Consider the following 26916-nt stretch of genomic DNA (forward strand, 5'->3'; position numbering starts at 1 on the left):
AGGCACATTGCCCTTTTAAATCACATGGATACCACATGGATAGAAAAGGGGGCTAAGAGCCTCTTGAGACAGCAACACTCTAGATGAGCTAGTATCTAAAGAAAAAACAACCATTTTAATCAAATATAGAAGCACATAGTTTATTTACAGTTGTAGCTCTACAAAATTTATGAAAAACAGCCGTCTTCCGTGATTTCTCCCATGCTCTCCCCCTCCCCAGACATTTGAAACTCTTTTGACTGATTTTTTTGATATCTCTAAAGATTATGCTTAGATGGCTTCTATTTCATTTTTCAGTTTTAAGCACCATTGACTTTCCACTGAAGAGCCTAAGGACTTCACCTTTGATCTCCCTCCCTCCACCCCACCATGCCTTCACACATGCCCTGTCCCATGCCCATGTGTTATTGCTTGGCCAATTTTTACATCCAGGTCACCACCAAGCTTCTTTCTGTCTCACTGACTGGTGCTACCAGCCCCTTAGCTGTCTAGATCAGAAGTTTGGGCACCCTCCTTAACTCCTTCCACCCTCTCGGAATCCTCTGCCCACCCATTCTTTCCCTATATTCCCTGTCCAGTCATTCACAGAATTCTGTCAACTCTGTCTCTAATATAACCGAAATTCATCTACTTCTCTCTGTTTCCACTGTCGAAGCCCTTGCTTCCTCACCCTTGGGTCTCCCCTGGAGTTCTGCAGTATGCTGGACTGTGTGTTCTTGTGCCTCCCTCTGGGCTCTTTCACCTTATAGCCAGAGTGAGCTTTCTAAAACACAGATTAGACTATGTGATTCTCATGCTAAAAACTCTTGAGTGGACCTTGGGGTCTCCAGGGGACAGTTCAAATTCCTTATTGTGGTGAGCTAGACATAAACCTTCGGAGAAGGCAATGGCAACCCACTCCAGTACTCTTGCCTGGAAAATCCCATGGATGGAGGAGCCTGGTGGGCTGCAGTCCATGGGGTCGCGAAGAGTCAGGCACGACTGAGCGACTTCACTTTCACTTTTCCCTTTCATGCATTGGAGAAGGAAATGGCAACCCACTCCAGTGTTCTTGCTTGGAGAATCCCAGGGACAGGGGAGCCTGGTGGGCTGCCGTCTCTGGGGTCGCACAGAGTCGGACACGACTGAAGCGACTTAGCAGCAGCAGCAGCAGACACAAACCTTTGTCTACCATAGGATTTTGCATTCCTGGCACACAGACTGTATTTGCTTGTCATGAGGTTGGGGCCATAAGAAATGTGAGTTGAAAATGATCTGTCGTTTCCAGGTGTGGGCAGTTAAAAGCTACGTTCCTGTTTCATCTCTTCTCTCGAAGAGATGCTGTGGTGTGTACTCCAGGCCTGTGTTCTAGATGCTGGAGCTGAAGGGTGGAGGAGGGCTGCCCTTCCCATAGCAGACCTTCCAGGAGTGAGAAGGGTCTTTGTTGTGCTAAGCTAAGGAAACTTTGGGTTTTATCTGATACTGGAGCTGCTGCTGCTGTTGCTGCTAAGTCGCTTCAGTCGTGTCCGACTCTGTGCGACCCCATAGATGGCAGCCCACCAGGCTCCCCTGTCCCTGGGATTCTCCAGGCAGGAACACTGGAGTGGGTTGCCGTTTCCTTCTCCAATGCGTGAAAGTGTTAAGTGAAAGTGAAGTTGCTCAGTCATGCCCAACTCTTACAGACCCCATGGGCTGCAGCCTACCAGGCTCCTCCATCCATGGGATTTTCCAGGCAAGAGTACTGGAGTGGGTTGCCGTTTCCTTCTCCAGGGGATCTTCCCAACCCAGGGATCAAACCCCGGTTTCCTGCACTGCAGGCAGACTCTTTACTGACTGAGCTACCCCGTGCTTACACTTCACTTACCACTCTGGCTGGAAATCACTAGCTTACTTGTGTTTCTGCCAAACTAGACTATAAGCTCCCTGAGAGTCTTGATTCTGTCTGTTCCCTGTGGAGTCCTCAGGGCCAGTCAGAGTAGATGCTGGGCCCATTTGTGTGTATGTGTGTGTGTCTGTGTAAAGATCCAGGGTCTCTTAGAGGAAGAACTACTGTGCAAATCTGCAATTCAGATTTCTTTTGTCAAGACTTTCTTGGTAGTTTAAATTCTTGAGAGCTAGTGTTGATCAGTGGTTTGGAGAAAGCAGTCTATAGTCACACAGAGCTGGTTTGACTTCTGGTCTTACTTCATAATTTTGAGATAGTTAAGCCCCAATTTCCTTATCTAATGGGGATACAAATAATGATAATATCCACATCACAATGGTTATGTTGACAATTAAATGAGTTGATATATTTAGTGTTTAATTAGAAACATGAAGATGAATTCTTGACATGTAGAAATGCCCAATAAATGTTAGATAAATTTTTGTTTTTAAGAATATCCTAAATGTAAATGTGGTGTCCTTGAGTGGATCCTGGAAAATTAAAAGGACACTGGGGAATCCAAATAAGCTCTGAAGTTTAGTTAATAGCAGTATTCCAATGTCGGTTTCTTGGAAGAGGAGAGTGGAAAAAGTTGGCTTAAAACTCAACATTCAGAAAACTAAGATCATGGCATCTGGTCCCATCACTTCATGGCAAATAGGTGGGAAAACAATGGAAACAGTGAGAGACTTTATTTTCTTGGGCTCCAAAATCACTGCAGATGGTGACTGTAGCCATGAAATTAAAAGACACTTGGTCCTTGGAAGAAAAGCTATGACCAATCTAGATAGCTTATTAAAAAACAGAGACGTTATTTTGCTGACAAAGGTCCGTCTAGTCAAAGCTATGGTTTTTCCAGTAGTCATGTATGGATGTGAGAGTTGGACTATGAAGAAAGCTGAGCACCAAAGAATTGATGGTTTTGAATTGTGGCATTGGAGAAGACTCTTGAAGATTCCCTTGGACTGCAAGGAGATCCAACCAGTCCATCCTAAAGGAAATCAGTCCTGAATATTCATTGGAAGGACTGATGCTGAAGCTGAAGCTGCAATACTTTGGCCACCTGATGCGAAGGGACAACTCATTGGAAAAGACCCTGATGCTGGGAAAGATTGAGGGCAGGAGGAAAAGGAAGTGACAGAGGATGAGATGGTTGGATGGCATCACTGATGCAGTGGACATGAGTTTGAGCAATCTCAGGGAGTTAGTGAAGGACAGGGAAGCCTTGCATGCTTCAGTTCATGGGATCGCAAAGAGTCGGACACAGCTTAGAAACTGAACAGCGGCAACAACGATTTGGGGGGCATGGCACCAAGAAAATTCAAGGGAATCACATGAATTTGCAGAGTAAGTGTAGAGGTAAAGGCGAGTCTTGCTGGGGGCTTAGGAACAGGTAGCTCCATGGGTGGGGCTTTGATCTGAGTCTTAATTCAGTCTGGGAAGGGAGAAAGGGAAAGCATGAGTGTTTGGGTTGAGCCACCCCCGATTTCTGAGCTTTCCTGTCTTCTAAGCAGTGCCTAGAGCAGGGCCAGGTGGGCTCATACTTGGCCGTTTTGTCGCTTCATCAGGGTCAGGAGGCCACAGTGCACAGAGCACGGGCTTTGGGCCAGGCAGTCTGGGCTCAGCAGCTGTGCTATTTCTTGTCATCTATGTGAGCTGGTTACTTAGCCTCTCTGAGCGTCACGAAAATGAGGTACCAATGGCCAACCAACTGAGTTGCTGTGAGGATTACTCCCATTAGATGTGTCATGATGCTCGGCACACGGTAAGGCCTCAGGAGCGGTGGCTGCCTCTGTGCCTCTCTCCTTCACTGTGACCAGGCTGGCACTGTGGACCTTTGGTAATGCTGCTAAACATTTCTTGGAAAGGCAGCTTCTCTTAAAGGAAAAAATGTAGCTTTGGGAGGCTGTGCTGCTGACCATTTGGGTAAACTAGTGTTACTGTAAAGTGTAGGACTGTAGTGATATTACAAGGTGAAGTGTGAGCGTAGCCCATAGACATATCCCATCCCTGTTGGTTCTTGTCATTTTGTCTTGCGTTTCTCTCCATTTGATTCACATTAATGTTGACTACTCCTCTGAACCAGCTTGTCGCTCTTCCAGGACAAATCTTTTAAATATTATATTTCCCAGATGCCTCCCCCCAGCACTTAATTTAGGGGCAGAGTAGGTGCTCATCAAACACAATGTGGCCCCTTTTCAGGATGGGCTTCCTCAACTTTTAGATCCTACAGCAGCTTCCCTAGCCTCGGTTCTACCCCATCCATCTGAGCTTGAGAAATCGTGCTTGGGTTGGTTGAGCAGAAGAAGACCAAGCTGTGAAATGACCACCAAACATTTTATTTATTTTACCTTAATAGTACTTTACCATAATAGTAGGCTTTCATTTCTAAGACAGCTCTGAGGAATGGGAAGCGGAAGGCAAGACGGAAGGCGGGAGTCTGGGAAAGTTGCATCAGACAGCAGCTTCAGCCTCTGCAACTAAATCAGCTGAGGGAACCCATCATGGCCCGAGTCCACCCTGCTATGAAAAATCCGCCTGCTGACTTCCACCCTCTGCTCGTCCTCGTTCTCCGCCTCCTCGTCCTCCACCTCGTCCTCACTCGACTTGCGGCACGCGTTCTGGTAGAGCACAGCACACACGCCGGTCAGCCAGGCGGCCACGGTTCCCGCGCAGAAGATGCAGAAGCTGATGAGCAGCAAGAAGATGTAGTCCTGGAGATCTAGGTTCGTGATGCACATATACCGGAGCGGGTTCCCCACCTTCGTGATGGGCCATCCTGCCAGCTCTGTGGGCTCCACGCAAGTGGCATTTTGTTCATCTAAGAGGAAACATACAGCAGGCAGAGTGCTGAAACAGAACTCCTAGGCTTGTGAGGCCAGCGGGGACCTGGAGTGATGGCCTGGACACCGGCTACTCAAAGCGTGGTCTGGGGGCCAGTGGTACCGGCATGACGGGGACCCCGTGAGAAATGTGGAATCTCAGGCAGCACACCCGGACCTCCTTGAATCAGAATCTGCATCTTAACAAGATCTCCAGGTGATCTCTGGGCATAGTAAGGTTTGAGACTGCACCTGGACTTTTTTCCTCAGGCTTAGCTGCATTCAGGCAACTCACTCCAGTACTCTTGCCTGGAAAATTCCATGGATGGAGGAGCCTGGTAGGCTACAGTCCATGGGATTGCAAAGAGTCGGACATGACTGAGAAACTTCACTTCTAGCTGCATTCACATCACCTCCTGAAAATGATCTTTGCTTTTTAAGGCTCTTCAAGGAATGGGGAGACCACAGAAGGAGCTGGGAGTTTGGAAACTTAAGCAAGATGGTCATGGAGTGTTGACACTCCACAGAGCTTCATCAGTGCTTGGCATCTCTTGCTCCCCTTCCTCATCTTACCCCCACCTTCCCCTCCACCTTGAGCCCAGCCAGGGATCACTAAGGCCACCCTAGGTCATCACACCCCACTTAGGAGGGAAAGGATTCTCTGGAAATGCCTACTGTGTGTTCCCTACATTCTCAACCTGGAGAAATCAGGGACGAGCTCAGGGCAAAGGGACAGCCAATATGGGAAGCAGTTCTGCTTCTGTGATGCTGTTGGCATCTCTCATGATCTACGTGAGTCTCAGTCCTTTTTAGCGGCTGACTCAGCTGCCTGGCTCCTTCTCTGAGCACCTTCCCACACCAAGCATTGTGGACTTCAGTATATAATAGAAAGAAAAGTGGGTCATGGAGTCAGACAGACTAGAATTCAAACCCACTGTCACTAATTTTGGAAACTTCAGCAGGATGTTTTATACTGTCTTTGAATCCCATTGCCTCATCCTATAAAGAATAACTATATCCATGAAATTAAAAGACACTTGCTCCTTGGAAGAAAAGTTATGACCAACCTAGACAGCACATTGAAAAGCAGAAACATTACTTTGCCTACAAACGTCCATCTAGTCAAAGCTATGGTTTTTCCAGTAGTCATGTATGGATGTGAGAGTTGGACTATAAAGAAAGCTGAGCACCGAAGAATTGATGCTTTTGAGCTATGGTGTTGGAGAAGACTCTTGAAGATTCCCTTGGACTGCAAGGAGATCCAACCAGTCAATCCTAAAGGAGATCAGTCCTGAATATTCATTGGAAGGACTGATGCTAAAGCTGAAACTCCAATCCTTTGACCACCTGATATGAAGAACTGACTAATTAGAAAAGACCCTGACGCTGAGAAAGATTGAAGGCCGGAGGAGACTGGGACGACAGAGAATGAGATGGTTGGATGGCATCACCTACACAATGGACATGAGTTTGAGTAAGCTCCAGGAGTTGGTAATGAACAGGGAAGCCTGGCATGCTGCAGTCTATGGGGTCGCAAAGAGTCGGACATGACTGAGCAACTGAACTGAACTGATAAAGAATAACATCTATTCTCAGGGTAATAAAGAGGATTTAACCGGCACAGGTGAGCAGGTGAGCTACTGTACACAGCAGTGCACGTAGTACACTGTACATGAGAGCTGCACAGACTGCTCAGAGCTCTGTTGTCAGCCCTGCATTTTTCTAGCTCCATATACTCTGCCACGCTGATGCTGAGGTGCCTGTGTGCAGTGTCCAGGTGAAAATATCCAGCAAGCATTAGATAAATGAGTTTCCATTCAAGGCTGAGATTAGGGCTTAAGACAATTATGATCAGAATCATAGTAGCAGCTGATATTTACCAAGTTCTAAGTGATATGCAAATGCTATCTCATTTAATTCTTACAAGAATGTTGACACATTTTCATTCTTGTTTTTCACATCAAGAAACTGAGACTCAGAAAAGTTTCCTAACCTGAAGGTTCTGGATAAACTGCAGGATCTCAGCAGAGGACAGGAGGCAGAAAACCTGGACTGAGCCATCTGAGCTTGTTTTGCAGAAGTGGGAGTCACAGAGAGGGACTAATGTGGGGAGAAGCTTCCTCTACAACAGGGTAGGCACTCCAGGCTATGTAGTGGTAGTACTGAAAGTCGCTCAGTTGTGTCCGACTCTTTGGGACCCCATGGACTATACAGTCCATGGAATTCTCCAGGCCAGAATACTGGAGTGGGTAGCCTTTCTCTTCTCCAGGGGATCTTCCCAACTCAGGGATCAAACCCAGGTCTCCTGCATTGCAGGCAGATTCTTTACCAGCTGAGCCACAAGGGAAGCCCAGGCTATGTAAAGGCACTGATTTCCTTGGTGACCAAGGAAATGAGAGAAATCAGTTTGGACTGGAGCTAGAAGCAGGAGAAATAGGGAAAGGAATATAGAGATGAGCTTACTGGGAGGCAGCTGGTTCTGGGTGACTGGAATGAGCTGCCCAGGCTGACCATTAAGTCCTCTTCAAACTGGACACCATTGCCTGCACCCTGGTTCCTGGTCTGTGCACCTACAGAGAACTTGTTGGTTACTTTCAGGAAGATGGCCTGATGTTTGTAATGCTACTGAGGACTCGCTCTTAGTTGAGGTTTTAGTCACAGGAGGAGGAAGCCAGCATGGGGCTGCCACATTGACTGTTTGCAAAGATTACAGAGGAAAGGAGAGGAAGAAACCCCTCTGTAGAATGAGTGTGAGACAGAGGCCCTGTGGGTGACCCAGGCCAACTGGAGAGGAAAGGGCCCTTGGGCTTCCATCTCAGGGTGCTGTAAAGGGTCAGGAACGCAGTTATGTCTCAAGACCTCTCTCTAGTCAGCCTGGTTCAAGGACCTCTGGGGCTTTTCCAGGAGGCCCAAGCGGAAGCTGGTGAGGTGAGGGAAGACTCTGGCAATCTTCAGGAATTCTAGCGAGACAGGGCTTAGATCACCTGCCCAAGCTGCCAGAGACAGCATGTGGGAATATACAAAGAAAGATGTTACAGCCAAGGAATTAATTCTCTATGTTGATTAAAATAAAGACATAATCTTAAAAAAAAAAAAAAAAAGAAAGATGTATATGAGAAAGGAGAACATGGGACTCTGAGGGTCTGGAGTGTGCCCAGCGGTGGGTGCAGAGGGGTTTATCTCATTCTATTTTTGAAAAGATTAGGCTTTCAAATCAGGGCTTGGGCGGCAGATACGAGACTAAACATTAAATGCGTTATTTCCCCATTTTGGAGCATTACCTTGAAAGGAGCAATTAGGCAGCGATTTTAATGCATTGTTAGGCTGCTTTTAAGTGAGGGATGTGGGTGGCTCTGTGGAGAGGGTTTTTCTACCGCTGCATTCTCTCTCCCCTCTTCATTACCTGTCACTGCCAAGGTGTGAGTGCTCCTTACCTCCCAGCACGTCTGTCTCCACCATTGCCAGTTCCCCAGCTCTGGACCACTGCACACACTCCTGCCAGATTTCCCTTCTGTAACTTGGCTCTTGCCAGTCACACTCTGGTTCAAAACCCCTGTCTGACTCCCCTGCAGGGCTCAGGATAACATCCAGACCTCCTGGTGTTCAGAGCCCTCAGCATTGCCCCGTTCTACCATTCCCACCTTACTTCTCAGTTCTCCCCGTAACTCACCCTTTATTCTAGTCAAATTAAACTCTCTTTGCTCCTTGGTTACCTCTCCCCCTTACCTACAGCTAGCTTTGTTACACTGCTCTTTTCCCATCAAATATCTCTTCCTCCAATTTTTGCATCATCAAGTCCTTCCTGTCCTTCAAGGTCTAATGTAAATGCATCTACTTCCAGGAACCCTTCCCCAGCCACTTCATCCTCACAGTTCAGAGGATATGTTGTGATTGTTCCCACCGTGGACTCATCTGTTGCATTTCTTAGTATCATTCTTACTGCACCTATCACGTTCTGTCTTACTTGGTGGTTATTTGCTAGCATATTTTTAAACAGATTTTTTTGATGTGACCACTTTTAAAGTCTTTATTGAACTTGTCACAGTATTGCTTCTGCTTCATGCTTTGGATTTTTGGCCACAGGAATGTGGGATCTTAGCTCCCTGATCAGGGACCAAAACTATAACCCCTGCAAGTGAAGTCTTAACCACTGGACCACTAAGAAAGTCCTGCAAAAATTTTTTCTCTCCTACAAGACAGACTTCTAGCTCTTGAAGGCATAATCCATGTCTGATAATCCATGTCCATTATCATTCTTGTTAATAAGAGCTAATATTCCTTGAATTACTTGATTTTTAATATTTGGGGATTTTCTAGCACTGCTTTCATTATTCAATTCTAGTTCAGTTCTACCGTAGTCAGAGGCATACTTTTTCTGATTTCAGTCCTTTGAAGTTGATTAAGAATTTTCTTTATAATAGAGTCCGTTTTAGTAATTTTTGCATGTGCACTGAAAAAATGTATTGTCTTTGTTGAATACATTGTTCTATGTATGCCAATGAGTGTGCTTTTATACAGATTGTCTATGTCTTTATTGACTTTTCATTATTGACTATTTATTATTGTCTCGGCTACTGTTAGCCTATTTGCTGTCTGATAGATACTGGGATGGAGAAGGCGATGGCACCCCACTCCAGTGCTCTTGCCTGGAAAATCCCATGGATGGAGGAACCTGGTGGGCTGCTGTCCATGGGGTCACTAAGAGTAGAAAACCACTGACTGACTTCACCTTCACTTTTCAGTTTCATGCATTGGAGAAGGAAATGGCAACCCACTCCAGTGTCATTGCCTGGAGAATCCCAGGGACAGAAGAGCCTGGTGGGCTGCCCTCTATGGGGTCACACAGAGTTGGACACGACTGAAGCAACTTAGCAGCAGCAGCAGCAGTTACTGGGAAGTATGTTAAAATCACCAGTTATGGTTGTGCACTTGTCTACTTCTCCGAATAGTTCTCTCAAGTTTTGCTTACATATTTTGAAGCAGTGTTCTTAAATACATATATAACTGTTAGCTCTTTCTGGTAGGTTTACCCTATTCTTTTCGTTAGTGTTTGTATTGCATATCTTTGCCTATCATTTTACTTTTAATCTTTCTGTGTTCCTATATTTAAGGTACATTTAGTAAGCAGGCTGCAGCTGGGCTTAGTTCTTCCTTCAGTCTAGTAAACTGTATTTTAATCAGCCCATTAACATTTAATGTTAGACTGATATATTTGGATTAACTATTGTTTTCCATTTCTCCCACTTTTTAAATGATCCTAGACGGAGGAACCTAGTGGGCTGCAGTCCATGGGGTCGCTAAGAGTCATACACGACTGAGCGACTTCTTTTACTTTTCACTTTCATGCATTGGAGAAGGCAATGGCAACCCACTCCAGTGTTCTTGCCTGGAGAATCCCAGGGACGGGGGAGCCTGGTGGGCTGCCGTCTATGGGGTCGCACAGAGTCAGACACGACTGAAGCGACTTAGCAGCAGCAGCAGCAGCAGCTCTCTATTATTTCATCTTTCTTTTTAAAAAAATTTTTTTCACTTTGTATTGGGGGATAGCCAATTAACAATATTGTGACAATTTCAGGTGAATAGCAAAGGGACTTGCCAGACATACACATGTATCCATTCTGCCCCAAACTCCCGTCCCATTCAGGCTGTTAGGTAACATCAGGGTGAGTTCCATATGGTACACAATAGGTCCTTATTGGTTCATCTCTTCTTTAGCTTGTTAGTCATGCATTCTTCTCCTAGTCTAGTATGATGACTTTAGAGTTTATGGACCTATCTGCTTATCTTGGAGTGTCTTATATGTTCTAGGCGTCATATAAGGGGCTTCACAAAATTAAACTCTACTCTTGAGCACCCCTCTGGGTGTGTGTGTGTTAGTCGCTCAGTCGTGTCTGACTTTTTGCGACTTTATGGATTGTACCCTCCCAGGCTCCTCTGTCCATGAAATTCTCCAGGCAAGAATACTGGAATGCGTTGCCATTCCCTTCTCTAGGGGATCTTCCCAATCCAGGGATCAAGCTTGGGTCTCCCACATTGCAGGCAGATTCTTTACCTTTTGAGACCCAGGAAAGCACTCCACTACATAGTTTTAACTATTCCCAGGCTACAGAATGAGTAAACTGTTCATCAATTACTCCTTCTCTGGCTTTCTTGATCTCCTTGCCTCTGAGAAAAGGCTGCCAGGCACTGTTGTGTATGATGTGCACCACACAATCCCAGGGCTTTCATTCACATTACAAACGCCTCGGCTCCACTTCATAGGTGCAGAGCATTTGCCCAGGTAAAGTGCCTAGGTACAATTACAGGTATCATTAATGTTTAAATTCTCCCTGAAAATAGTTCCCAAGGAAACATAAACCACACGCTTCTTTAGTTCCTCATGTGGCACATTGCTCACAAGTGGAAAACCTGTCTGCCACAATCAACGCATGAAGGGAAAAGTTTCAGGGACCCAGAACCACACCTGGTAGCATAGCAACTGAGGAAGCCTTCCTTCAGAAAACCAGCTTGAACCTGGTGGCTTTATGAGGAACTGCTCTTTTTCTTAATCCACAAAAGTGACCACAGTTCTGCAGTCTGCGTGGCTCTCCAGATGAGCAGGCTGCTTTGAGTTCCCTGGACAGTCTTGCTCAGGAACTGCCTGGGCTAAGGGGAGGAGGCCAGCCTCCAGCTGATGGCCATGTAATGGGAGAGCATACAATTTGCAGACTTCAGTTATACTGCAACTGCCCCTTGGAGAACAAATGCCAGTTTCTATCAGTCTAAGCACTTTGTGGTAAAAATTTCCACCTGGAACCTAGAGAAAGGCCCAGTTCCCCCATTTCTCCTTATTAGGCCCTAGCTTGCTGAATATCATTGGATGTTCAGTACTTTGTCTTTTTTTTTTTTTTGTCCAGCTAAATTATGTTTTTATTGAGGAAGTGGATTTACTATGTATACATCTGTCTGCTTCTGTCTGCTAGATTATGAACTCCATGAAGACATGGATTTGTGTTCACTACTGTGTCCCCAACATCTAGAGTACTGCTTAACAGACACCAGAGCTCAAAGTATGTTTGTTGAGTGGATTAAATATTTTTTGTTATTAATGTCCCTTGGGGGCAATGTTATTGACATAAGGCTTAGTGGGAGGAAAGAGACCTTGGGGTGATAGAAGGCCATAGATGGGCAGCTAACCTCATACCATCTTGGATTATTCTACACTAGGCTAATACCAATCCCTGCTTACCTTGTGAGAATTTAGGGAGAATTCAGTGAGCTAAGGGATGTGAAGTCTTGGAGGAGGCAGGAACAGATGGTCTCCAGGACAAAATGAAGGGTAAGCCTTGAACTGTCTTCTGAGAGTGGAGGAGGAGATGAGGGTAAGTGTAGATGGAGATGGGGTTGAGGATACAAGGGCTGCAAGCATGATATCAAAAGGTAGCTATTGTTCCAGTCACTGCTTGAGAACTGTTTGAGGGCAAAGATGCTGTTTGTTCACCTGTATATCCCTAGTGCTAGCACACAATAGAGCCTTGATAAATATCTGTTGAATGCACACAGGAGAAAACGTGTGGATTATTGGCCTAATCTCATACAGTTCAGTTCAGTTGCTCAGTCGTGTCTGACTCTTTGTGACCCCATGGACTGCAGCATGCCAGGCTGCCTTGTCTATCACCAACTCCTGGAGCTTGCTCAAACTCATGTCCATCAACTCAAGATGCCATCCAACCATCTCATCCTCTGTCGTCCCCTTCTTTTCCTGCCTTCAACTTTTCCCAATATCAGGGTCTTTTCCAATGAATCAGTTTTTCACATCAGGCAGCCAAAGTACTGGAGCTTCAGCTTTAGCATCAGTCCTTCCAGTAAATATTCAGGACTGATTTCCCTTAGGATTGACTGGTTTGATCTCCTTGCAGTCCAAGGGACTCTCAAGAGTCTTCTTCAACACCACAATTCAAAAGCATCAATTCTTCAGCACTCAGCTTTCCTTATGGTCTAACTCTCATATCCATATATCCATCCATACTGGAAAAACCATCTCTTTGACTATACAGACCTTTGCCTGTAAAGTAATGCCTCTGCTTTTTAACACTGTCTAGGTTTGTCATAGCTTTTCTTCCAAGGAGCAAGCATCTTTTAATTTCATAGCTGCAATCACCATCCCAGTGATTTTGGAGCCTAGAAAATAAAGTCTGTCACTGTTTCCATTGTTTACCAATTTATATGCCATGAAGTGATGGGACCAGATGCCATGATCTTTGTTTTTTTCAAAGCTGAGTTTTAAGCTGGCTTTTTCACTCTCCTCTTTCACTTTCATCAGGGTGCTCTCTAGTTCCTCTTTGCTTTCTGCCATAAGGGTGGTGTTATCTAAATCTGAGGTTATTGATATTTCTCCCTGCAATCTTGATTTCAGCTTGTACTTCATTAAGTCCAAAATTCTGCATGATGTACTCTGCATGTAAGTTAAATAAGCAAGGTGACAATATACAGCCTTGATGTACTCCTCTCCCAATTTGGAACCAGTTCATTGTTCCATGCCCAGTTCTAACTGCTGCTTCTTGACCTGCATACAGATTTCTCAGGACACGGGTAAGATGGTCTGGTATTCCCATCTCTTGAAGAATTTTCCACAGTTTGTTGTGATCCACACAGTCAAAGGCTTTAGCATAGTCAATGAAGCACAGGTAGATGTTTTTCTGGAACTTTCTTGCTTTTTCTATGATCCAACAGATGTTGACAACTTGATCTCTGGTTCCTCTGCCTTTTCTAAATCCAGCTTGAACATCTGGAAGTTCTCAGTCCACATACTGTTGAAGCCTAGCTTGGAGAATTTTGAGCATTATGTTGCTAGCATCTGAAATGAATGCAATTGTGCAGTAGTTTGAGCATTCTTTGGCATTGCCTTTCTTTGGGATTGGAATAAAAACTGACCTTTTCTAGTCCTGTGGCCACTGCTGAGTTTTCCAAATTTGCTGGCATATTGAGTGCAACATTTTAACAGCATCATCTTTAAGGATTTGAAATAACTCAGCTGGATTCTCATACAGCAGTTCTTTAAAACTCATGTTTTTGGCTTTGCTGTGCAGGACTTGTTTCTGATGGAATTTGAAGGGAACACTATTATATTCTGCCGTACTATGAGTGGGGCTTCCCTGGTGGCTCAGCAGTAAAGAATCTGCATGCAATGCAGGAGACCTGGGTTTGATCCCTGAGTCTGGAAGATCCCCAGGAAAAGGGCATCACAATCCATTCTAGTACTCTTGCTTGGAGAGTCCATGGACAGAGGAGCCTGGCAGGTGGCAGTCCACAGAGCTGCACAGAGTTGGACATGACTGAAGTGACTAAGCAGCAGCAGCAGCATACTATGAATGGCTCAGAGAAGACTCCCTAGAGGGGAACCTGGATTGCACCATATGCAGCCCAGCACAACCAAAGCCAACTGGCCAACAAGGCCCCTTCTTAGACCCTCATGCATGGTCCTCTGAGTATTTCTAGTCCTGACATTGGCTCCTACTTTTGCCTCCCTAGAGCTCCTTTCTCTCATCACCCAGATTGTCTTCCCTTGATGGAAGCCAGGCTTTAGCAAACTACAATCTGTGGGCCAAATCCATCCTGTGGCATGTTTTTGTATTGATAAATAAAGTTTTATTGGAACACAGCCATGACCATTCATTCATGTATTTTCTATGGCTGCTTTCATGCTACAGAGACAGAGTAGTCACAACAAAGACCCACAAAGCTTAAAATATTTATTTGTCCTTTTTTTTTGATTTGTTTTAATTGAAGGGTAATTGCTTTACAGAATTTTGTTGTTTTCTGTCAATCAACAAGAATCAGCCATAGGTAGAAAGTGTGTGCTGACTCCTGGTCTAAAGCATCCTTGGCTTTGGATGATTTGGGCTTGGGCAGTACAGTTCTTATAACAATTTTTCCCCTTGCATGAAGAGTTCATATTTTGGTAAGGTTTAAGTATGATTCATAGACCATTGGAACACTACAGGAAGAAACCTTGAAGTCTAGCAAGTTCAGCCTGATTATTCCTGTGCTTTAAAGTTGCTTAGACTACAGGACTGGTCTTTTGTATGAGCAGCTGTAGATGAGCAAAGTTTACAGGTAGAAAGACCTCTTTTCTTCATGACATTTCTCAGGTGCTTCTCAGTGCCCAGAATTCTGTCAGCAAGAGCTTCACTTCACTGATAAAATAAAGCTTAAAGTGTAAAGTCCTCTGGAAAAGAAGCCAAAGACTTAAGCCCTCCCATGTGGAGCCCCTGCTACTGACTTTCTGTAGCAGGTTATGATGGGGGGAGAGGAGCCAACTGCATATCAGACCTGGGGGATGGTACCAGGCAGTTCTGGGAAGCTAATTTGTAAACCCTAGTTGGCTCTCAGTTTGGCCTAGAGCTGGACCTTGTGAATAACTACCCATCTTCTTGGAAAAATTCAGATAGTGGACAGTTATTGTCCTCATGGGTAAGAGGCAATTTAGAAAAGCTCAGTGGTGGAAGGGCAACACCATTCACCAGTTGCCCAGGCAGAGACTTGGGAGTCCTTCTTGCTGCCTCTCTCACATCCCATAATTCAAGCCATGAGCCAGCCCTGTTAGTCCGACCTTCACAGTATACCCCGATTCTTACCTTCTCTGGACCATTACCTGGGGCCAAGCCACTGTTCCCTGCTGCCTGAAAACTGAGGCAGCCTCTTAACTCAGGTCCCCGCTTTCCCAGCTCTCCATCTAGCAGTGGGAGGCAGCTGTATATCATAGATCGTGTCTCTTCTCCACTTAAAACCCTTTCATAACTTCCTGTCACATTTGGAATAAAATCGAAAGCTTCTCCAAGACCTCCAGGTCCTATATGATCTGGCCTTTGATTTTTAACCTCATCTCTTACCTTGGCTTCACTCCTCTTCAGCCATACTCACCTTCTACTACATCGAACTTATTCTACCCTAGGGTCTTTGCACTTGCTCTTGCCTTTGTTTAGAAAGCCCACACCACTCTGTGTCATGTTTACTTTGCCGATCCCCTCACTTTATTCAGTTTTCTGCACTTCTTAATTTATCCTTTGATATGTTCAGTTCAGTTCAGTCACTCAGTCATGTCCGACTCTCTGCGACCCCATGAATCGCAGCATGCCAGGCCTCCCAGTCCATCACCAACTCCTGGAGTTCACTCAAACTCACGTCCATCGAGTTGGTGATGCCATCCAGCCATCTCATCCTCTGTCGTCCCCTTCTCCTCCTGCCCCCAAATCCCTCCCAGCATCAGAGTCTTTTCCAATGAGTCAACTCTTCTCATGAGGTGGCCAAAGTACTGGAGTTTCAGCTTCAGCATCATTCCCTCCAAAGAAATCCCAGGGCTGATCTCCTTCAGAATGGACTGGTTGGATTTCCTTGCAGTCCCTGTGATCCTCTCATGCTAAGCATCCTTTGGTTTTCATGATCACCAGTGAGCTGATGATTTCCAAACATATATTTTATCTTCTATTCTGAATTTCAGGTCAAAACATCCAAAAGCCTCCTGTCTCACAAAGAGCTCCTGCTCAACACATTCAAAACGGGACTTGGCTTCTCCCCAAGTCCCTTTACTACTTTCTTCTCTCAGTGGAGCCCCCGCAGTTGTCCAAGCCAAAGCCTTGGGAATTACACTTGATTTTTCCTTTCCTTTATTTTCCACATCTCATTGACTTTTTTATTCACTCAAATATTTTTTGAGAACTTTCTCTGTGTCTGAAGATTCAGACCTGATCTTGGATCTTGTAGACCTTCCTGTCTATCAGAGAATACAAATGTTAAAGAACACAGACCTGTTAATTACTTAGAATTGTGCCCAGAGTCACAAAGGGAGTGCAGGGGACTCTGAGAAGGTCTAGTTCAGTCCAGGTCCTGTTGCGTCTGCCTTCTGAACAGTTTCTTCTGGCCTATCTGTACCTCTTCATTCATGCCTCTGCTGTAGACTGCCAGCCTCTCTTGTCTGAATGCCCACAGAAGCCTCCTAGCTCTGTATTCATCTTGCCTGCCTTCCAAAACTTCTCAGGATACATTGCATGTACCCTAGAAAATCATTCAAAGGCCCTAGATGGCCAACTGCCCGTTTCTCTTTTCTAGCCGCATCCACACTTTGTTGGATTTCTTTCAGGCTGCGGAATTCTTCAACTCTAGAGATGAAGAAACTGAGGTTGGCTGCTTTGGCAGCCTTGCACTGCCTCCTTCCAGGGGCCTGAATGGTATCGGGTGACCAGAGGGGTCATGCATAGAGGTCTGGCATTTCTGAGTTTGAGGAGGCTTTGGACCACCCACTCTCAGGGATTCCAACTGGGCTGAGTTAGAGAATGTATGAGAATCACACAAGGTCCTTCCCAAACTGAACAAGCTTGCCCCCTCCATCCCTTCTCAAGTTTTCTGGATCGTTCAGGGATCACTGCCCCAGTTGCAGCCTCTCAGCTGCTTCATTGCCCTTGGGAGGCTGCTTCTCCGGCTCTCAGCAGAAGGGAGCCACAGGGCCAGGGTGAGGTGGGAGAGACGTGCTAACAGAGCAGTTGACAGCCTTCGCAATGTCTGCTGCCCAGCTGTTCCCGCTTTTGGCATCTGGTCTTTATTGCAATCTCCCTGATGGAGGAGATGGGTTAGTATTAATCGTGGAAGGGTGTGAAGACCTGAATTCATTCTGGAAATCTAAGTTTTGGCACAGTTGTAGATGACTTTGTACTTGGTGGGTTGAAATGGGGCCATTATCCTATTACAGCAGCCTGGAATACAGGATAAAATAGCCTCAGAATGAAACTAAGATGTTCTCTGTTCAAAATGCCCTCTAAATGGCTTAGACCTGAAGCAGTGCATGACCCAGCCCATCTGCTTCCTGCAGATGTCCCCAAGTGGCTTTATCCCCCTGCCTTGGTGCCACTCCTGCCTAGACTCCTCTTTTTGACTTGTGGACTCCACCATTGGACTAAGCAGGATGGTCCAAGGACTGTAATTTAAGGGCTGACACAGACAGACCTTCTGTCCGGAAACTACCCCCATGTCTATGCTAGTAGCCTGTCCCTTTCTGTGTTCTCTCTGGTTCTGTTTGTTCCCTGTCACATTGCAAATGCCCCTTGAGGGAGACATATCAAAACATTATTAGCCACCAACATCTCATCCAGTGTGTTAGTCGCCCAGTTGTGTCTGACTCTTTATGACCCCATGGACTGTAGCCCCCCAGGCTCCTCCGTCCATGGGATTTTCCAGGCACAAGAGCACTGCAATGGGTTGCCATTTCCTTCTCCAGGGGATCTTCCCAATCCAGGGATTGAACCTGGGTCTTCTGCATTGCAGGCAGACTCTTTATTATCTGAGCCATCAGGGAAGCCCCCAACATCTCAGTGTAAATCAATTTATTCACTAGTTGAAGCAGCCACTGTAGAGCTAGAACCCAGGTCTTTGTCATCGGGCTTCTCATAGACCCTGTCCCAAGCTAACTGGGTCATCATCTCTGGACAGGGAGCCTGGGCTTCTTGTGCTCATTGGAGTTTGAGAACTGCTGGTTGAGCAGGCCAGGCCTGGGAGGAAAATTCAAGGCACTGAGTCCCTGGAGGGTGGAGGCAATTGTTCTAGCCAGCAGAGGGTGTTTAAGACAGGAGGTGGGAGAATGCAGAAGTTACAGGTTGCATTTCCTAACTGTGTGACCACAGTACTCATCTAGGAACATCTGCACCTCAACACTAACCCATTGTGTACTTGCCCATTTGGGACCCTGTCTGCTGACCACTGCTTTCCTCTTCCTCCATCTAAGTGCATCTTACCTTTCTATTTAGGTCCAACTAGAAGGAGTCTTATAGTGTCTAGTCCTGTTTCCTTATTTCAGAGACAAGTGAGACTCAGAGAGAAAATGACTTGCCACCCAACTCATACATTGACATGATTGAGATCAGAACTCCTGGCTTTCAACTGCATTTTCCCTCTCTTGTATCCCTAGATTTGTCTTATTAAAGACAGGATTTATGACTTCTTTCTCTGTGATAAAGCACCCCAACATCAAAAAACAATGTTAAACATATAATAAACATACAATAACTGTTTCAGAGTTGAATGGACTGTGATGTACCTGATAGTAAAGAAATATCATGGCATGGGGAAAACACTTAACTTGCATGTTAGAAGATCTCCATCCTGGACTGGACTTTATAGCCACTTACCCGCTGCTGCTGCTAAGTCGCTTCAGTTGTGTCCGACTCTTAGCGACCCCATGGACTGCAGCCTACCAGGCTCCTCCCATGGGATTTTCCAGGAAGAGTACTGGAGTGGGTTGCCATTGCCTTCTCCAGCCACTTACCTGAGAGGGGGCTAAATTCTAAAGTTCCAGCTTAAGCATCTTATATTAAAGGCTTCCCTGACCAGTCATAAATATGGCTATTTAAATGAATTGAAATGACAAAAAATTAAAAATTTTGTCCTCAGTTCCACTAATCTTATTTCAAGAGTTTAATCGCTGCATGTGGCTAGTGGATACTGTGTTGGACGGCACAGATTTAGACCTTTTCTGCTGCTGCAGAAGCTTTTGTTGGACAGTGCTAGACCAGTGTGGAGGCAGGGTGCAGGGATGTAGGAAGCCAGACTTGTTCTGTCCAAGAGCTTAGAGCTGCATGAGTTTTTGAGAGCATCTTCAGAGGCATTCAACTCTGTCCTGCTGGGGAGTGCTATCCTGGGAAGAGCTCAATTTCCATGCTCACCTTCAAATAGCATTAATGACTGGAAAATTACAGTTCTGGCCAGGAATTAGTCTTCCTATTTGCTGACTTGAGCCAAAAAGAAAATGCAATCTGTGAATCTGTTTTAACTCTGTATTGACCAGAGCATCTGGGGAACAAGCACACTTCAACTCACTTCTGTTTCTGCTATGATTTTTGTCTTTGGAAAGTGAATACACGAACTCTTTGAGAACTGGACAGTTTCCAGTGCATCTGGTGAGTCTATCATTGAGGGTTTCCTTTAATGAAGACTTTTGATAACAGCACCAAATCTCTGGTCAGTAAGGGAAAGTTTCGATGCTCCTATTAGCTGTAGCCTTGTGATGAAGCAAGGTGAATAAAACATTCAACCTCCTCTACAGTTCCTCTGAGGGGGCAAGCTGCAGTATGACATAGGGGGAGAACACATTATTACCCTCATGTCTTTTAAGACCACTCCGTGTCTTTTTTGGATCTTGGCTTCCTTCAGGGTTCCCCACTGTTTCAGAGTTAATCTTAGTTAATTGTATTTCCTATGAAATCACTCTTTCCTCTGATATGAAAGTTGATAAAAGCTTGTTGTTGTTCAGTCGTCCAGTTGCGTCTGACTCTTTGTGATCACATGAACTGCAACACGCCAGGCCTCCCTGTCCTTCACCGTCTCCTGGAGTTTGCCCAAGTTCTTGTTCATTGCATCTGTGATGCCATCCAGCCATGTCATCCTCTGATGCCCTCTTTTCCTTCTGCCCTTGATCTTTCCCAGCATCAAGGACTTTTCCAATGAGTAGGGTTAGTGAGTGAGTGAGTGAAGTCGCTCAGTCGTGTCCGACTCTTTGCAACCCCATGGACTGTAGCCCCCCTGGCTCCTCCATCCGTGGGATTCTCCAGGCAAGAATGCTGGAGTGGGTGAGATGACCAAAATACTGGAGTTTCATCTTTAGCATCAGTCCTTCCAGTGAATGTTCAGGGTTGATCTCCCTTAAGATTGACTGGTTTGATCTCCTTGATGTCCAAGGGACTTTCAGGAGTCTTCTCCAGCACCACAGTTCAAAGGCATCAAGGGGGCACTTGTATTATTCTGCCCAGGAATTTATGTATCTTTCACAATCCTCTTCAAGATTGGGGCACTTTGGGGGATCCAGAAGGATACATCTCTAATGGCTAATGGTAGCCTGATGGTAGGCAGTGGGTGGGGAGAGCCTGGGACAAAAGTTCTATTCAGTACTCTTCAAATGACAAAATTACACCATGAAGGTGACTTCTTTCTCCCAAGGCCATGTCTACCCCTTGGAGGTTGGAACTGACCTCCTTGACTTCATCCCTTGAAAGATGCCTACATGTCTATACCTGTTTCTGGAAGTGGGCTTGTCTTTAAGGTAGAACTTCAGTTCTAGACTCAGATGACTCAGGAAGAATCCCCTTTACTGATGTTGGTCCAGCCCTGAGTCTCATGGTCCAGTTGAGACCATGCCTTTATTTGAGATTCTGTTCCCTCCCACCCTCCAAGGGTCTGAATTCCTGTATTCATAATTCATCCACTATCCAACTCCCTCCAGGATTCCCTCCATCCTATTTTCTCAGGGATGAGTGTCCTGAGACCTGCTGCCCACCTTCTCATAGCATATTTATATGCCCACATGCATCTGTACAGGCATGTCTCCTGGACAAGGCACACTGTCCTCCAATACCGCCGAGCCTTGCTGAAGTCCACTGCTTGCCCCATTGGCCACCTGACTGATAACTGGTACTCTCTCCTTGCACCTTTCCTACATCTGCCTACCATTCATTTATTGAATGTTTATGCTGTGCCAGTCTTAATGCTAATGGAAGTTCATAAATGTTCTCATTTCATCCTTGTACCATCCCTGGGCAGTTGGGTCTATTATTAGACCTATCTGAAAGATGAGGAAATTGAAGTGCAGAGAGGTTAAATGAATTATCTGATCTCCTACAGATACTAAGTGGCAGGGCTAGAAATATGATTCAGGTCTGTTTTGCTCCAGAAACTGAGCTCTTAACACTGGGCTTTCCTGCCTGCATGGTGGCCATCCTTCACCACCCACAGCTGAGACTTTCCCAAGTGCTTGTTCTACCCCAAAAGGCACATGCTTGCCTTCTTTGTCCTGCTCTGTCTGGTGAGTTTAGTTCTGGCGCCCATTGAACCATGGGACACATATGTGCAGGTGACTCATAGTCACATAAGTCTCTGTACATAGTCCCGGGCTTCTTGGCTAGTTATCTCCATGAGCACTTGTTTGGGACATAATAAATATTTAAATAAATGAAAGGATGAGCTGAGTGGTAGCATGGAAGCTCCCTGCTTCATTACCACGCACTTCAAATGGTCTACGTACTATAATTCTGCTGTCATTCTGACCTCAATACCGCACTGCAGGCAAAATCTCCAGTAGTACGGTTTGGTATTCTCCCTGGGTCTAAAATGAAACCCATCTTTAAGTTTGATTCTCCTTTATAAACGGCAAGGTTATTCAGCTTATTTCATAGAAATTTTCCTATATCCTGAAACTTGGGCACATGGGGAAGAGATGTGATACCATTCAAGAACATGTCAAAGATTACCATTTCGATAGAAAATGTGGTGTAATAGGTGGGCTGAAGGTTGAGAGTTCAACTAGAGTGTTTGTAAATAGCAAAGATACTTTCACTTAACAGAGGCATGAGTCATCATATGAGAGTCACGTAAAATAAATGTCTCCATTATGTTGAGGTCTCGCTAAAGGACAAGTGGAGCATTCCGTGAATTCTACTGCGTGTGTTTTCAACTTTGTGTGTATGTGTGTTTGTTCATGTGTTGGTGTGTATCTGTCCATTTTTACACATGTATGTGTGTCATGCATATGTGATATGTGGTCGAGAGTGTGAGTATGTATATATATATGTATGTATGTTTGTGTAGATATAGTATGTGCATGTGTGTATGTGTTTGCCCATGTGTTTGTGTGTGTGTGTGTGTGTGTGTGTGTGTATGCATGGGAAGGGAGAACCAGACTGAATAAGGTGCAAAGGAGAGCAACCACTGAAGTTGGGTTTATTCTTTTAGAGTTTGGATAGATTGGGGTGAAACCTTGGATTGGAAGGGAAGTGCAGGCACATTATAATGAATCTATGATGGCTTGGGCTTATTACCCAATGAAAGTGATCTTGTGTGAGTTGCAAATGTAGACAAGACATAAAGGTGAAATTTAGATGCTGTGGCCCTATGCTTATGACATAACTTATATTTATTACTGAAGTGACTTATTGGGTCGTAGTTATATAATTTGAGGACTTAAGAGATAGCAGTCATATAGAAAAAGACTTGAATTTGAAATCAGGAAGTTCAAACCACTTTCCTGCCATTTAGTAGCTGTGTGACTTTGGGTGAACCAATCCATCTTCTCAACCATAGGATAGGGTCAAAAATACCTATTCTAGCCTCTTTCCATAGTCTTAGGGCACAAAATCTAAGAGCTGGTATGAAATTCAAAGTAAATAAAGTGAAACTCATATGTGAAAAACTTCAGTTGCTGCAAAACCCGATACAAAGCTAAATTGTTCTATGCCTGGCTTGGGGCTCACTGATACCTTTAAGAGATAATAATAGTGAACTGGGGCAGTGGGACTATATTTCTGCATGAAGTGATCTAACCAAACAGCAGAGGGAGATGAGCAGATTTTCAGTTTGCGTGAGTGTGTGTGTGTGTGTGTGTGTGTGTATGTGTTGGGTGGGGGACTTCCATTGGACAATGGATGAAAAGATTTGTCTACCTCAAAAGACAGACTCTTCATTCATGAGAAGCTTATGAGCTTGACAAGATAGACACCAGCTTCTGATGTTTTTGAAAACATGTAGTGAAACAGATTCAGTTTATAATCTTGTCCAATCCTGGATTGAATTCAGTCAAAGAGTCCAAAGTAGTTAGTCTGAAAATTCTGAGAAGATACAACTTTAAAAGCTAAAATTTGGATTAAGGGAGATTACCTGGGAGGTGAAGTGAAAGGCTCTGGGACTGGGGAAGAAGCCAAGCTCCTTCACACTTTTCAGCAAGGGGTCTTCCTGGCAAATTGGCAATTTCTGCTCAAGAAAAATGTGTATGAATGGTGGGGAGGGAGCAAGAGAAGATGATGCTGGTCCACAGGCTAGTTACACGAACATTGACAGGGAGAATCCCATCTGGGAACCACATTTAATGTATGAGAATGATTAATATTAACCTTCTTTTAGAGAGCTTTCTAGAAACTACCACAGCACCAGTCTTGAGAAAAGCAGAAGACATCATCTCTGGAGAGGCAAGGCAAGCGACCCAAGAAACTGCTCCTGTATTCTTTTATGATTAGTACTGTTAAGAAAATGGTCTGACAAAGTTTGTTCCTTTTGATTGATTCTAACTTGAGTTGGCTTAGATGGTAAAGGGTCTGCCTGCAATGCAGGAAACCTGGGGTCAGGAGGATCCCCTGGAGAAGGAAATGGAACCCACTCCAGCATTCTTGCCTGGAGAATCCCATGGACGGAGGAGCCTGGCGGGCTACACCCATGGGGTTGCAGAGTTGGACATGACTGAGTGACACACACAATTCGAGTTGAAGTAGCTGGCAGCAGGGCCAGGTGCCTCAGGCACGAAATTTAAGGAGATGCTTTCTCTTGGTGCCACCTTCAATTTTGCATCCTGGGAGCCCCAGTTTTGCATCACTTGCCCCATCATAGTACAGCCCCTGCCTGGAAGACATTTAACGACAGACCCACTTAGAAAGCCAGGAGGCTTTTTTTACTTGCTATCATCACCCAGTTCCTTCTCCCCCAGTGCCCCTTAAAAGCCTGGCATTTTGGTCAGGAATCTTTCTAGAATATTGCCACTTGGACTTAAGGGTGCAAACTTCAGCAGGACGTTTGTGAAGCTGGTATATGAAATTATTTTCACAAACGCACACCCAGGGAAGGCAGAGAAGACATGGTTCTGGCCGAGTTTAATTACATCAGCGGCTCCAAGCTTTCTGTGAGGGGCTCATTATTTCACACTTATCCAAAGCTCTGCCTTCCCTGGGTCAACGTGATATTCGTGGTGTGGGGGAATTGAAGGATGAGAATGGGACAGTAAAGTCACTGAAAAGAAGAAGGGATGAGGCACCAGAGTGCCCCAGGGACCATGGCAGAGCCGTGGGGACAGTGGACAGAGTGGCAGCAACTGGCTTGGAACTCTACCAGGTAAGACTTGAGCGTCTGCCTGTGAGTTCGGAATCTCTCTGCTTGACACACTGGGCATTGGTGGCCCATTCTGCACTCATTCGTGCTGTTCTCACCTTCCTTGCATGTTAGCATCTGAACACAAAGGAGATATCCAAGCCTTCTCTTCTCCTCCCCCTCTCATTCATGTCTCAGTGGCTCAACTGTGCCTCCTCCATCTCTATTGAACTTTCCTTTCTATGCATCATACCATTGGATTTTCTCCTGGTTAGGAGTGACTGAATTTACTTTTAGATCCTGGAAAAGTCAGTCACTGAATTAAACAGATTAAAATAATTTACCAAGGGAATTCGGTGTCCTTGTATTACTTTGTCACTTTGCAGTTATAGTACATTATCATTTCCACTCATTTCACATTGAAAGGACAATCTCTATGTTTGGTAATATTATTGTCCCCACTTTATGGATCAAGAAACTGAGGCTCAGAGAAATAGAGACTTCCCCAACAGCAGCTGAGTAGTAAGGGCTGAGTGTGGGAGCAGAACTCAGCCCTTTGGATAACTATTCTAGAACATTTTCTATTGATCCTTATTGCCTCTCCAGTCAACCCAAGGATGGATCCTGCAGAGCAATAAGAATGCTTTCAATCAGTTTTACCCAGATTTCTCTCCCATACTAACCACCTTTTGACTTTACCTTTTCTGGAACCAGTTCCTCCTATGCCATCATATCCTCATCCCCACACGCAATCAAGCCCTCACCTGGATAGTTCAGATGGGACACTATTAAGTAGATGGTGAAGTCCAGGAAAAAGCAGTTGCATTTCCAGGGGTTTCCACTCAGATACAGGGTCTGGAGTGTTATGAGGTTTTGGAAGGCAGCTTCATCCAAGGTCTGCAAGCCAGTATTTCTGAGGTCCAGGTATCTCAAAGAGCTGGTGTTGGCAAAGGTGTACTTGTTAAGTGATAACAGATGAGGGTTGTTGGAGATATTCAGCTGCAGCAGGTTGCTGAGCATGGAGAAACTGTACGGGGAGATGAAGGTTAGATTGTTGAAGCTGAGGTCAAGGTAGATGAGTCTGAAGACCCCGACAAAGGTATAATCCATCACCTCCTGAATCCTGTTCTTCTGGCAGTCCAAGTAAACAAGGTCACTGAGGAGTCCTAGATTCATCGCTGGCAAGAAACGGATCTTGTTATCATTCAGGTACAGCCTCCGGGTGTTCAGGGGTATGTCAGAGGGGTATTCAGTTAACTGGATCCCTGTGCAGATCACTTCTTGATCTTGACATTGACAATTATTTGGACACTTTGACCCCGATACCAGTACCATTCCGAAGGAAAAGAGTAACCACCCCGGCCCAGGACCTGAAGCAAGGGACATAGTAAGTCGAGGCGACTACCCTCCTTCCACTTTCCAGCGGGCGCTATCCCTCTGATCAGAAGGCTGCGAGGGGCGGGGTGGGGCGGGGGAAGGGCGCTGGAAAGAACTGTAACACTCTAGCTTTGTGCAAAGCAATTTTCCATTACAGGAGAACTGAACAGAAGTTGAAACGCCAGGCCGGGTGCCCCACCACCCGGCTTGGTGGCTCTGCTCGTTGCTCACTCCCAGACTGCTGCTGGAAGCCTGCCTGCTTGCCTGCGTTTGCAAGTGAAGGGGAGCCAGGGGAGAGCCACATGACAATGAGGTTGCCAGTTGACACCTTTGTGATGTCAGCAGCTTCCGGAGACTGCCCGGGAGAGGGAGGGAGAGTCCTGACTCTTCTTCTGGGTTGTGTGGGGGTGTTTTGTGTAACTTGGTAAGCTGGCTGTCCTTGGGGGAGTTGGGGCCTGAAGCATAGGACTAGGAGGGGAGCTCCGTATCAGCTCTCCATGGAGGTGCAGTGGATTAGACTAGATTGGACCCCCTAATCTGCAGGCCATAGTGGGATCACAGAAATCTCCAATGCAACTCCCTTTTTTACTGATGTGAAAAGTGACCTCTTTGAGGTCAGTTCTTACCATGGGTCTCTTCCCTGGGTATTGAGTTTGGCTAGGTGCCATTTTTGGGGGGTGTTGTCAGACAATGGGAAAGGGGCAGGAAGCAGGTGGGCTCCTTTGAAATGAGGCAAGGGAAGTTCCCTGATAAGGTTGTATTCCCAGTTTACATACAACTCTGTCTGCATTTGGAATATATATGTGTACTAGAATTAAAAGCCTTTTGAGCAAGTATAAATAATCCCCCTGAAACAAAACCCAAATGTATAAAAAAAATCTGAATGCAATGATATGAACTTTTCTTACCATTTATATTTATATTCTAAAATAGGGTGTCACTAATGCT

The 26916-nt window shown here is 45.4% G+C and overlaps 1 protein-coding gene and 1 long non-coding RNA gene across 3 annotated transcripts in view; one reads left to right on the forward strand and one right to left on the reverse strand.

Moving 5' to 3' along the window:
* The window catches only part of LOC129656572 (uncharacterized), a 70714-nt gene extending 56349 nt beyond the window's left edge, over nt 1-14365 (forward strand). For both annotated transcript variants that reach the window (XR_008716393.1, XR_008716394.1), the window contains one exon: nt 13794-14365. This is a non-coding gene — a long non-coding RNA (uncharacterized LOC129656572). The remainder of the gene's footprint in view (nt 1-13793) is intronic.
* Nucleotides 4268-25977, reverse strand: LRRC52 (leucine rich repeat containing 52). Its single transcript, XM_055587208.1, has 2 exons — nt 25356-25977; nt 4268-4724 (listed from the first exon to the last, which is right to left on the reverse strand). Exons 1-2 carry the CDS (start codon nt 25975-25977, stop codon nt 4384-4386), a joined length of 963 nt encoding a protein of 320 aa, XP_055443183.1. The 3' UTR covers nt 4268-4383.
* Nucleotides 25978-26916: the final 939 nt, after the last annotated feature.

This window comes from Bubalus kerabau, chromosome 6, assembly GCF_029407905.1.
Source record: "Bubalus kerabau isolate K-KA32 ecotype Philippines breed swamp buffalo chromosome 6, PCC_UOA_SB_1v2, whole genome shotgun sequence".
NCBI classification, from domain to species: domain Eukaryota; kingdom Metazoa; phylum Chordata; class Mammalia; order Artiodactyla; family Bovidae; genus Bubalus; species Bubalus kerabau.

Excerpts from the sequence above, each read along its gene's own strand:
- LRRC52 (XM_055587208.1), bottom strand. The coding sequence starts at position 25,977 with ATGTCCCTTGCTTCAGGTCCTGGGCCGGGGTGGTTACTCTTTTCCTTC. Across the intron at positions 4,725-25,355 it reads GTCCCATCTGAACTATCCAG|ATGAACAAAATGCCACTTGC; the intron begins GTGAGGGCTTGA and ends GTTTCCTCTTAG.